Here is an 11,823-nt window from a genome sequence, read left to right as displayed (position 1 = left end):
TGCGATCTGATCCCTGCACACTGATGCATCACAGCGATTTAAGTTTGTAAAGCACGGTTTCCATGAAAGAGAAGAAACGGAGACGGTTTAAAATAAAGGTAACAACACTATGAATATTAAACCATTTCAAATGGAAAATTGGGATTTTATGTGAAGAAGTTTGGTTCACTAAACGGCAAACAAAGTAATAAATTGATCAACTGATTCCGGCATATATAAAAGTTTAAAGACTAGTGTTAAAAGTCCATAACAAGTTAAAACTATGCGTATTATTATGCTGTGAATAGATTATAATCCATTCTGAGTCTATCACGCGCAATTTAATTTGCTCGTTTCCGACTGCGCTGGTGGAGTCCTTGAAGGCAGCAGCAGCTTCAGTCCTGTTCGGGACTGGACTCTGGAAGCTGGACGACGTCAACAGAGGAGAGGAGACTGTCCCAGCCCTCAGAGGAGCTGAGCAGAGGCGGCGCGCTGCCCTCAGTCCGATTAGACCCCAAAATAAAGCCGGGGGCTTACTATCTTTTGCGCCTTTTGGACATGTTTCCGCGCGTAAAGACGCACTGAGGGGAGGCTTATTTGGACTCGAGGACAGCAACAGCTGCTAAGAAACGGAGCAAGATGTTGGCCAGGAAAAGCATCATCCCGGAGGAGTTCGGGGTTCCCGGTCTCGCATCTCGGTTGCCCCGAAAACCGGTGTTCCGGGACCGTGTGAACAAGGCGCGCTTCATCGCCAAGAACGGCTCGTGCAACTTGGCGCACAAGAACATCCGCGAGCAGGGCCGCTTCCTGCAGGACGTCTTCACCACGCTGGTGGACCTGAAATGGCGCTTCACGCTCGTCATCTTCACCACGACCTTCGTGAGCAGCTGGCTGCTGTTCGCCATGAGCTGGTGGCTGGTGGCCTTTGCGCACGGAGACATGGACCCGCAGCGGCAAAACGAGACCCACTGCGTCACCGACGTCAAGTAAGAACCGTCTCAAAGAGGCAGAAAAGTTCCACTTATATTAAAGTAGGTTTCGTGGACCTTATCACTACCCCCCCCCCCCTCCTCATTTTTTCCATTTTAAAGCTCTGCAGAAGATGATTAAAAAAATGTCCATTAATCAAGTCAGGAAGTTATGAAACGGAGATCTAGTTTGTTTTTTAATATTAATCACGTTCCCAATAGGTTTCAAATTCCTCTTTTTACTTTTCAGAAACGTTAATCGCGTAGACTACTTTAAAATATCTCGAAATTCTTCCAAACATCATAGCTTTGTTATAATTGGCCCCTGGATGTTATACACTGTTGGCTCAGCCTTCAACCTTCTTAAACTAGTTGTTATGGAATAGAAAGTCTGTTGAAAACCCTTATTTGGATACACGCAGGCACAAACCCTTACTGAAAAGATTGGGGTATAGCGTGCAACGTAGTTGTGGTTTTATTTAACCCTTCTCCTTGTTTGACCCAAATAATTACAGCTGCTGACTTTGGGTGCTGCTTAAGGATGCTTCAAATCTCACTTTTCTCAGATCTTGTTGGGATGCGACTTGTCTCTTAATTGGTGTCCCTCAAGGTTCTGTTTTCGGGCCAGTTCTGATATTCCTACATTTACTCACTTTATCATAAAAACGTTAATCCATTTTAAAACATATTCCATTTACACACATAACATCCAACCAAATTCACTTTCTCTTAAATTTGATTCAAAATTCTTCAGTGGGGTGGAACAGAACTTCTAAACTGGGAAATATTGACCCAAACTACCTAAACTATAAAGGATTATTAGCTGTTTATGCATCAGCTTCAAGACATGTAATGTTTTGTGTTTCAGACTGGGGTTAGGTAAGACATTCAGAGGTGAACGTCAAATAAAGCATCACTTCATGGCGTCAAAATGCCCTGAGAAAAGTCTCTGCCATTAAAACAGGAACTTGTAATTTAAGTTTGTGAGCCAATCAGAAAACAAGCACCCTTCTTTAAAGGTGGCATTTTAATTCTGTGGGCTAAATTCACTGCCTGAAACTATACGTATCTAAAAATGTTGTATGCAGATGTATTTCAGAATAAGTGTATAAAAATGCAAAGCACACATCTAACAGCACCAAAAATCTTTCCCCAGGTCGTTTATTTCAGCCTTCCTGTTCTCCATCGAGGTTCAGGTGACCATCGGCTTTGGAGGACGCATGATAACGGAGCACTGTCCGGCTGCCATTACTGTCCTCATCCTGCAGAACATAGTGGGACTCATCATTAACGCCGTCATGCTGGGTAACCTGACAAGCTCTTCATTGTTTCTTGGCTTTGAACTGTTCTCAAACTGAAAACCAGTCTGCGGTTTGCCGATGCAGAGATGAAGTATAAAGTATAAAAGCTGGACATTGTATAACAATGCTTAGCAACAATGCTTCCAGACTGGAGATTAAAAGTTAAAGATAAATGAGGAAAGGTAGTAATGAGTGCCCTAATTTATCAGGCTGATGAAATGACCCGCTGAGCATTTCCCTGTGCTCAGGTTGTATCTTCATGAAGACGGCTCAGTCAAACCGCCGAGCAGAGACGCTGATCTTCAGCCGCCACGCCGTTATTGCTGTGAGGAACAACCGTCTGTGCTTCATGATTCGCATTGGAGATTTGAGAAAGAGCATGATCATAGGAGCAACTGTCAGATTACAGGTATCCGGTTTAAATCCAACGGTGATTTTACTGCTAAACTACTTTGTAATGTTTGGAGAGTGTAACGGCTCTTCATGGTGTTTCACAGAAAGAAACAAACTAACATTAAAAACTTAATATTGCTATTCAAAAAATGGAAATATAGTAAAAAATGATGAATTATGGGGTTGTGGAGGCCTAGTGGTCAGAGCTCTAACAACTAGGCTACATGTTTCCTGGTCCTAATCCCACACAAGCTCCTTTTTCCGTTAAAAGCTCCAGGATTTAAAACCCCAGACTTTGGTTTCTAGGTGTAAATCAGAGTTTGGGGCTTTTGAGTTTTCGTGTTTCTATTAACTTGGGGTCATTTATGTAAAGCAACCCAATGACATGTGGGACGTTGAGGGAAAAACTGCAGTACCACTCCGGTCCAGCAGGTGGCGGCAAGAAGACAGCGGTCAAACAGACAAATGCAGAGAAGTTGTGTCCATATCCTGCCACTCATGCTGCCACTCTTTCAGACTCTGGAGAAACAGGACAATGTGCAATCAAGACGTTACATCTCCTTAGCCCCTTTTACACCCACCACCAGACCCTGTTTCTCATGTGAATTTCTCCATTGTGAGATCAATAAAGACTATCTTATCTTATCTTATCTTATGGCCAGGCTCCACTCTATTCTTCTCATGTTGGTGGAAATAAATAAAAATAAAGCACAACTCCGTTCTGTGTGGGCAGAACGGGAACCCCAGTGGTGGGGGGGCCTTGACAGAAGTGGAGGGGAGACGAGAATGATCTTTAGAGCTTTATGAGTATAATTTTTCCTTAGCCATGGCGAGTTCAACAAGGACGAAAACACTATCACAGACTTGATCACAGCAAAATATTTTAATAGGCTGAAGGCTGTACGCGCTGAGCTGGTTTCCTTCACACACAAACTGTGGTTTATAATTAACTCAAAATGGCAAAAACATCCAGCCAAGATTTTCACATTTGATATCTGTTATGTGCAGAGTTATGTGTTAAGTTACTAAACGCTTTATATTGACTTTTCAGCCGCGACGAACATGATCCAGAATAATCCCCTGGGTGCCGGCGAGTGGCAGCCTACTGCTCACTAGGGGATGGGTTAGATGCTAAGGACACATTTTATTGTAATTCAAAAAAGTTGCAATGTCAAATAAAAATTATTGTTAAGAAGTTTAAAAAATACATAACTAAACAAATGTTTATCTTAAGTGAATTTTTTTTTTTTTTTTTTTTTACAACGAATGATGTTTGGGTAAGAACCGTGTTCCTTCACTAAGAGTAACCAATCAGTTGTTCATTCATAAACTATTAAGTAAAAAGTTTTCTTTATAATTGTTTCACATGAACTCAGTGATAAAAATATCAGAATTTCAGGTTGGAGTATAAAACTAATAGATTAATTAGAAAAACACAATCAACTAACATTAGTTTGCTAGTTTTTTTTAGCATTAGCTATACATATTTTTCCTTCTTTAATTTTGTTCTTTGTATTTAAGAAAATGTTCCTTTATAATACATTTCTGAGAATTCATTTAATTTTATTAATTTTCTGTGGTTAAACAAAATGTAATCTGGCCTACAAAAGCATATATCAGAACAACTAAATAATGCAAATAGCTAACTAGCCTAGCTTAGCAGAACAGGTAGCTAGCTTAGCAACATTATGCTAATAACATTTATGTGCTTCAGTTTAATTTAAAATATGAATTTAGTCAGAACACATTTTTAAATCTGTAGTATGTCTGCAACAGGTGTATATTTTTGTGGTTTCAAGTTATTTAAAGCACAATAAAGTAAATTAGCTTTTAGCATTTGTGCAAAGGAAGGAATAGAGTTTGTTTTAATTTTCACCAACTTATGTAGGGATAGAAAAAGGTTTATGCCGCATTTATCCAGGATCTTTTTCAAACATTTGGTTGACATGGTTTAAAATAGCCGTTCATGAAAAACTTGCAGGTGGTGAGGAAGACGACCACACCAGAGGGGGAGATAATCCCCATCCATCAGATCGATGTTCAGACAGAGACCGCCATTGCCAGCAACAGCCTGTTCCTCCTGGCTCCGCTCATCATCTGCCACGTCATCGACAAAAACAGGTTCAAACACGACACATTTACATGTCCACTGTAAACTCAGGGGTTTCTGTGTAAACAGGAGTTTAGCTCTGGGGTGTTTTGCTTCTACAGTACATCTCAAACATTAGCATATTGTACAAAAGTTAGACTCTTTTGTTCCTTATTTCAGAAAGTAAAACTCAAACATATTGATTCTTACACACGGGGATCTGGTGTCTCATTTTCCTCTGGACAACACTCCATAGATTCTCTACAAGGTTCTGGTCCGGCCAGTTTGCTGGCCAGCCAAACCCAGTTTTTACCACCATGGTCTGGAGCAGCTTTTGCTACCATTGGCAGTGTAGGTCGTAGGTTCTGCTGGACAATGAAATCAGTGTCTCCATAAAGCTTGTTAGCAGAAGAAAGCATGAAGTGCTCTAAAATGTCCTGGTGGACAGCTGTGTTGACAGTGTACTTCAGAAAACCCAATGGACCAGAACCAGAACACTTCACAGGTGGATTCTGGTCCTCTGCACTATCCCTCCAGACGGTAGGACCAAATAAAAAGCAATTAAAGCTAGGCTCTGCGATTTTTTTTTTTCTCCCTTTTATAGATAACTGCACATAACCGTCTTACCTGCTCTTCCGCTCTTCAGGGGGATCGCATAAAAAAAAAAAAAATCTCCTAAATCCACTCTGGTCTCATTTCTTTCTACTGAGATCTTCCTCTCCTTCTCATAAACATGAACATGGTTCACTTCTTGTGACTCTCAGCCATGTTCAAAGTCTACGGTGAGAGCAGTGGAGCAACAATCAAGGGCTAAAAGCTAAGCTAACCACTAACCTAGCCGCTAAGCTAACCGCTAAGCTAACCAGATACATAAACTTTAGAAGTAAGTATGCGCAGCCAGCAAGCAGAAACTATGAAGGAACGAGCACGCACCCTGGCGTTACGTGAGCGCGTCAGAATGACGGCATGTGGAACAACCAGTCAATGAGATGATTCCCTGGAACCTGAAGGACGAAGGAGAACGAAAGCAGGAACAAAACTTTTCGGTGCAAAGAGCAGGGATTGGTCAGAGTTTTCACAGGCCTGCATCTCCCACAGAGATCCTTTTTTTCTGAATATATAATGTAGTTACTACTTTCAGGATGGAAGGACGATTTTAATAAAATCTTTTTTTAATAAAAAGTGTTTCTGAGCAGGATTAGCAACTACAGCTTTAATCTGAAAAGATGACTTTGGACCATGGAGCGACAATCCGGTTCATTTTCTCCTTACTATAGAAACTTAAAATAAGCAACCAGCGTTAGTTTCCCTGCTGAAACGTTCAAGCCTAATATTCACAAGAAATAAAGAAAACGAGAAAAGAGAGGAGGCGTTCCTTGCTGTGCAGAAGCTGCAGGGCTTCAGTCCTTCCTGGCACCAGTGGAAGCCAGAGAGATGGAGTCTACGGGCGAGAGAGGCCCTCGGTGGGGGAGCTGTGGATCATTCAGGGCTAGAGGAGCCTTCTGCAACCTGGATCAGAGGAGACGGTGGAAGTGAGATACGACTGAGGAGAGCAGAAAGGAAGTCCGTATAAGGCTTGAAGCATGACTGAACACCAGCTGCCTCCTCATCGTAGACTCTGTTCTCTTTCCCTCTCTGTACGTTAATCGTCCTTATCTGGAAAAGGCCTTTTGAGGCAGTTTTGAAAAGGAGAGCCTGTATCTGGCTGACAGGCCCTCATTTCTCTTTTTATTCACAAACCCTCACTTCTTGGAGTTTTTGTTTGGCAGGTGCCCTTCCCTGTTAGAACAGAAGTTTCTGGTTCCTCACTGAGTGGACATAAGAAAGCACATTTTCAGGGTAAACCTTTTCACTCCATAAACTGTAGTAGAGGGTCTAGAGCAGGGGTGTCAAACTGATTTTGGTTTAGGGGCCACATTCAGCTTAATCTGATGTCAAAAGGGCCACACGAGTTAACTCATTGCAAGATTAAATAGAACTAATAAATGTGGACTTGTTGATTTTTATATTAAGTTAATTTCACTTTTACACAATATATTATGAATAACCTCAGCGTTTTTAAGAAAAGTATGTGCAATTTCAACAATACTTTTACTCAGTTAAACATTTACTTGTGCATTATGCATAAGAACTGATCACAGTGATTATACAATGTTGAAAAACATTTATTCACATTTTTTGGAACTTAAAAACACTGTCCTGCATGACAAAATACATCAAACAGATAAAAATTAAGAAATGATTTGAATTTTTCCACACCTGAAGCTTATCTGCTAATTAAAACACAGCACCCCTCGTGGACAGTATAGGAACTGCATATTTTCAATTAAACAAAGTACATGTTTTTTTCAATAATTGTTTTATCATTCTCTTACTTTTATCTTGTCCACTTGTGAAGGTCAAATCTGATGAGCTCTTTGTGGCATCTTATTGCCACATTGCCAGACAGGACACTGGAAAAAATAAAAATAAAAAAAAAATTGTTCGGCGGGCCAGATCCGGCCCGCGGGCCGGATGTTTGACACCCCTGGTCTAGAGGGACCTTTATTAATAAAAGAACCCACCCACTCTGGGAGGTCTGATTGGATTAATGTATCTCTGGAATGGTGTAGGTAAGTTTAACTGGTGGTTCTTACAGAATGAGCTGATTAACCGAGGTGCAAATGGATTGAATTTAACAAGGAATGGCCCCGGGTCGTTTAGGGCCAAAGTTATCAGGCTGATTTAACATTAGCCCATGTGAGACGCCTCAGATGATGTCTCTGGTTCAGGAGACAGACTCAGTCCACTCCCAAATTATTTAATGGGTTTTTCTGTGGTTCTGCTGGTGCACATTTTCCTGGCCTACTGACCCAGACTGAGACCATTTAGAGCCTCACAGGTGTTTGGACTTAATTAGATGATTGGGATGCTATTTACCTTTTCCTACAATATTCAAACTTTCTCAAACACTGGATTTTGGGTTATTTCTTATTTATTATTATTCTCTGTAGCCATAATCAGCAAAATTACAAGCAATAAAGCCTTGAAATATTTCATTCTCTGTGTAACAAATCAATATATTACGAGACTTTCTGAAACATCCTATTTTTTAGATGTACCTGTACGTCTTCATTTAAATTGTAAAACAGAAAGGATATATTTAGCTTGATTTGTGCCTAAATGCTTATTCATGAAGTAACTGCCGCTGATATAATTTTAGATAAAAACTTAACGTAATGGACTGACATAGAACCTGAAGCCGGATCTTTCTGCGCCCTCAGTCCGCTGTACGACCTGTCAGCCATGGAGCTGCAGTGCAGCGACCTGGAGGTCATCGTCATCCTGGAGGGAGTTGTGGAGACGACGGGCATCACCACCCAGGCCCGGACCTCCTACGTCTCCGAGGAGATCCAGTGGGGTCACCGCTTTGTTCCCATCGTTACCGAGGAGGAGGGCGTCTACTCTGTGGACTACTCCAAATTTGGCAACACGATCAGGGTGAGTGCTTTGAGCAAATGACCTGAATGGACCTTTTAACGTGACGATTAAAGCCAGGATGTCATCCTTCCAGGACGCACAGGTCTTCTGCAAGAGTTATAAAGCCATAGGACGTTCTAAAATCTATAATCTCTTAATTTTAGGCTTTAAAAGCCCACATTTTCAATACTAGGCCCTTAAATTTCACTTAGATATGTCTTAAATTTGGTAATCCATTTATTTTTTACTTCCTTCATCATCATTTTTTTAATATAGTCGTTCAACTAATCATGAGACAAAGAAATATTAATTCCTTTGTCTCATGATTAGTAAACGAGGTTTATCCGTAAATATTCAGCCTTCCTATTAGTTTTGCTTCTGAAGCCGACTTAATGTATATTTAGACAAAGTTCCAGCCGTCTTGTTTTGTCTTTCACCACCAGCCCAACTTCATCATCACAAAGTGTAAATTTATCAAGACTTTTTTAACAGAGTCATAAAGGTCAAAATAGCCATAAATGGGGCCTTGTTTGGGTTCCTCATCAAATATCACTAACTCATAATCAACATGTTATAAAGGACTGATATTGGGACAGTTTGATAATTAGGGCTAAATATATAGCCGCCTACCAGTACAATGCATCTCCTTTATTTTAAATTGGAGAGTGATTTATACCTGGAGTAACTGAGCCTTTAGCGACAGCGTTGTGTCTGTCTTCACTCCTTAATTAGGTGCTGATTCACTCTTGGAGGGATTTTGGTTGGTCAGCTCCTGTGTTTCCTCATTCAGCCTACTTCGTGTTGCCAAATAGGACCTCTTCATTTAATTTGTAGATGGTGACCTAGACATTTCCCCATAGTTAATTTACTGATTCAGTACTTTTTGTACTCTATCACAGACAGCCGGTTGGTTTGGATCCTATTTTGCCTTCATAGATGAAATCTTCCTGAAAATCTATTTAGTCTCTGGCTGTCCTAATTTAAAATAAAAACCTAAATTAGCACTTGTAGCCACCAGATCTAAAGAATTAAACCTTCTTCTTCTGAAGGAATCTGTAGTTTGTGTTTCTGCCTGTCTAATGTAAACGCTGGTGTTCGGCATTGTTTGAGGCTTTTATTCTTACGTTAATCCATCGCGGCTGCTCCTCCGCACCCTGTAAACATTTTGATGTACAGCCAAGTTCAGCCTTTCCGGTCTGAAAACCCGATGGAGAAAACAGAAAGAGGTTTTTTTTAACATGAAGATCACATCTCTGTCATAAAAGTCAGTTCTAAATTTATAATGGGCTCAGTTTTAAGGATTTCCAAGCTGGCATTGTTTTATTAGCCTTGCTTACTAAAGCTGTTGCTGTTGAAGGTGACGACGCCTAGCTGCAGCGCCCGGGAGCTGGACGAGAAGCCCTACATCCTGATCCAGACCCTGCAGAAGAACGAGCTGTCGCACCAGAACTCCCTGAGGAAGCGTAACTCCATGAGACGCAACAACTCCATGAGGAAAGGCGGCGGGAGCCTGCGCAGGAACAACTCGGGCCTCGCTCCGCCTAAAGTCCAGTTCTTCACCCCGACTGAGACGGGCCAGACCCTGAACGCCGTCACCTGACATGAGGCCTTCCTCTTGCAGGCCGCTCTGCTCCTCCTGTTGGGGACGAGGACTGTAGGTGCATGTGTGTCTCTGATGGGACTCCTTCTTCTTCTTCTGTCTCCGGCCTCAACCCGACTCGTCTCTCAGTGCTTTTACTGTTTTATTTAGGCTGATCCGTTAGCAGGGGGTTGCACATTTCCAAGCACTGACACAAACACCTTTGTGGGATGTCTTCTCTGAACAAAAACATCATGCAGCACTTTATGTTGGGGAAATATTAATTTGCACAACCATGCTTTAGTAAAACAAGTCATCCAAATGCTAATAGAAGTGGAAAATACTGCTAATAAAGGCTGTAGTGGCTTAGGATTTACAGAGAGAAACACAACCTGCTGTTTATTAAATTTTTCTGACTTACTCCTGAGCGTGCTTCAGTAAATATCTGCTTTAAATGATCATTTTCTTCTTGGATGTGCAGATGTGTAGGTACTTGTTTCTCTTTTTTATCATACATTAATAGTATCTAATTATAATGAGCCAATCACTAATGTCATGTGTTTTTGTCCTGTTTGACAATAAATGCACCTATTTGTTATGAATATGTTTGGAAACCATCCGCTCAGATGTTTAGCTTTGGAAAATATCACAATTCCAGCAGCATTTTCTGAGAATGAAAACATTTTGCGTCGGAAACGTTGGATGTCATGATGCTCCTATTCTAACAGCTTCAGGCCTCCAGGTGATGCTACACTCACACTCACCCAGACAAATAATACTTAAAGAAATAATACTATTTCTTTAATAAGGCCTTTCTACTATGATACCAGATGCAGTCATGATTTATTAAAGTCAATCACGCAATTAGGAATCCATCTTTAGACACTTTTTGTAGAGAAAAACTTCCCTGGCACATTGCGATAAGCAGCTTCTCTATACGGGATGCCTGAAATGACAAGACAGGACTCCTAAAAAATTAAAAAATTGGATAATTGGATATTTTAATTTACATAAATTATTACCACAGATTGAAGCCTAATCAGAAAATTTAGAAGAAATATGTTATAATAAGGAAGCATGATAATTTTATTTTAAAATCTAATAAAAGCATAACAACCACATGGGTTTAAGACCTTAGTAGCAGCATCACATTTCATTAGAAAACGTTAAGATCTTTCTGTAGTTCATGTACAACGAACACATTTGTAATGCTAACCTGTGTAAATTTAAGGTTTCCTGGGGTACAGGATGGCACTGAAGCCTCAGGCCAGCTGTTTTTTAAGTCATTATGGGATGAACAGGATCTCCGTTGAAGGCAGAGGCCTCAGAATTAAGATGTTCAGCCTCCTTCCCATTCTCTACTGTAGGTTTGTCATTTGTTTTGTGTCATTCACAGTCAGGATTAAGGATTTTCTCTCATCCCATGCTGTAAATCGATCCAGCAGCTCTCAGTCCTCACTGTAGTGTGGTGTCCCAGAAACCAGTCCATGTTTCAGGCCACGCCGTAGCTCTCACAGCTGTTTTAGCTTAGAATACGTGGTGCTTTTTTTAAACTCTTCATTTATTATTCACTGGGTTCTTAAGATTTATCATGAATTTGACTCAAACCAAAACACGACAAATGTATCTCACAGTTGCCTGTTGATGCATATTCAACACATACCAAGGATCTTGTATGAAGCACTTTGCAGCCGCCTGGTGGTCAAAGTTTTATGTCTAATATAATTATCAAGATGGAAAAGAACTGGTTTTATGTTTCATTTTAACTTCTTTTTTTTTTTTTTACATCATTTTGAATGAATTGAGGCAGTTGGGGGTTTAATAAAAGAAAATGTATTGTTTCTATTTTATTCTATTAAAAATCAAGTTCAGATGTAACAAAAACAAGCTGAAGATGGAAAAAACAGGTTTAACTTTAACTAAAAAATCAGGGATAAGATTATTTTTTATTCTGGAAAAGTGATTAAATAAAATGTTTGTTTTAGTATGAGGAATGAAAACCTCTAACCAACCAATGGAGGAGTCTTGGTGTTGCACTGAAAGTCATTGTGAACT

At 40.4% G+C, this 11,823-nt stretch overlaps 1 protein-coding gene across 1 annotated transcript; it reads left to right on the top strand.

The window, feature by feature from the left end:
• Positions 1–390: 390 nt before the first annotated feature.
• kcnj8 (potassium inwardly rectifying channel subfamily J member 8) lies at positions 391–10,370 on the top strand. Its single transcript, XM_012876762.3, has 6 exons — positions 391–965; positions 2,104–2,252; positions 2,497–2,657; positions 4,623–4,762; positions 7,994–8,210; positions 9,547–10,370. The coding sequence occupies exons 1-6, from the start codon at positions 619–621 to the stop codon at positions 9,787–9,789; spliced, it is 1,257 nt and encodes a 418-aa protein (XP_012732216.1). The 5' UTR covers positions 391–618; the 3' UTR covers positions 9,790–10,370.
• Positions 10,371–11,823: the final 1,453 nt, after the last annotated feature.

The sequence above is a fragment of the Fundulus heteroclitus genome, chromosome 17 (genome assembly GCF_011125445.2).
Source record: "Fundulus heteroclitus isolate FHET01 chromosome 17, MU-UCD_Fhet_4.1, whole genome shotgun sequence".
NCBI classification, from domain to species: domain Eukaryota; kingdom Metazoa; phylum Chordata; class Actinopteri; order Cyprinodontiformes; family Fundulidae; genus Fundulus; species Fundulus heteroclitus.
The sequence above is the reverse complement of the archived record's forward strand: the minus strand, read 5'-3'. Positions and strand labels throughout refer to the sequence as shown.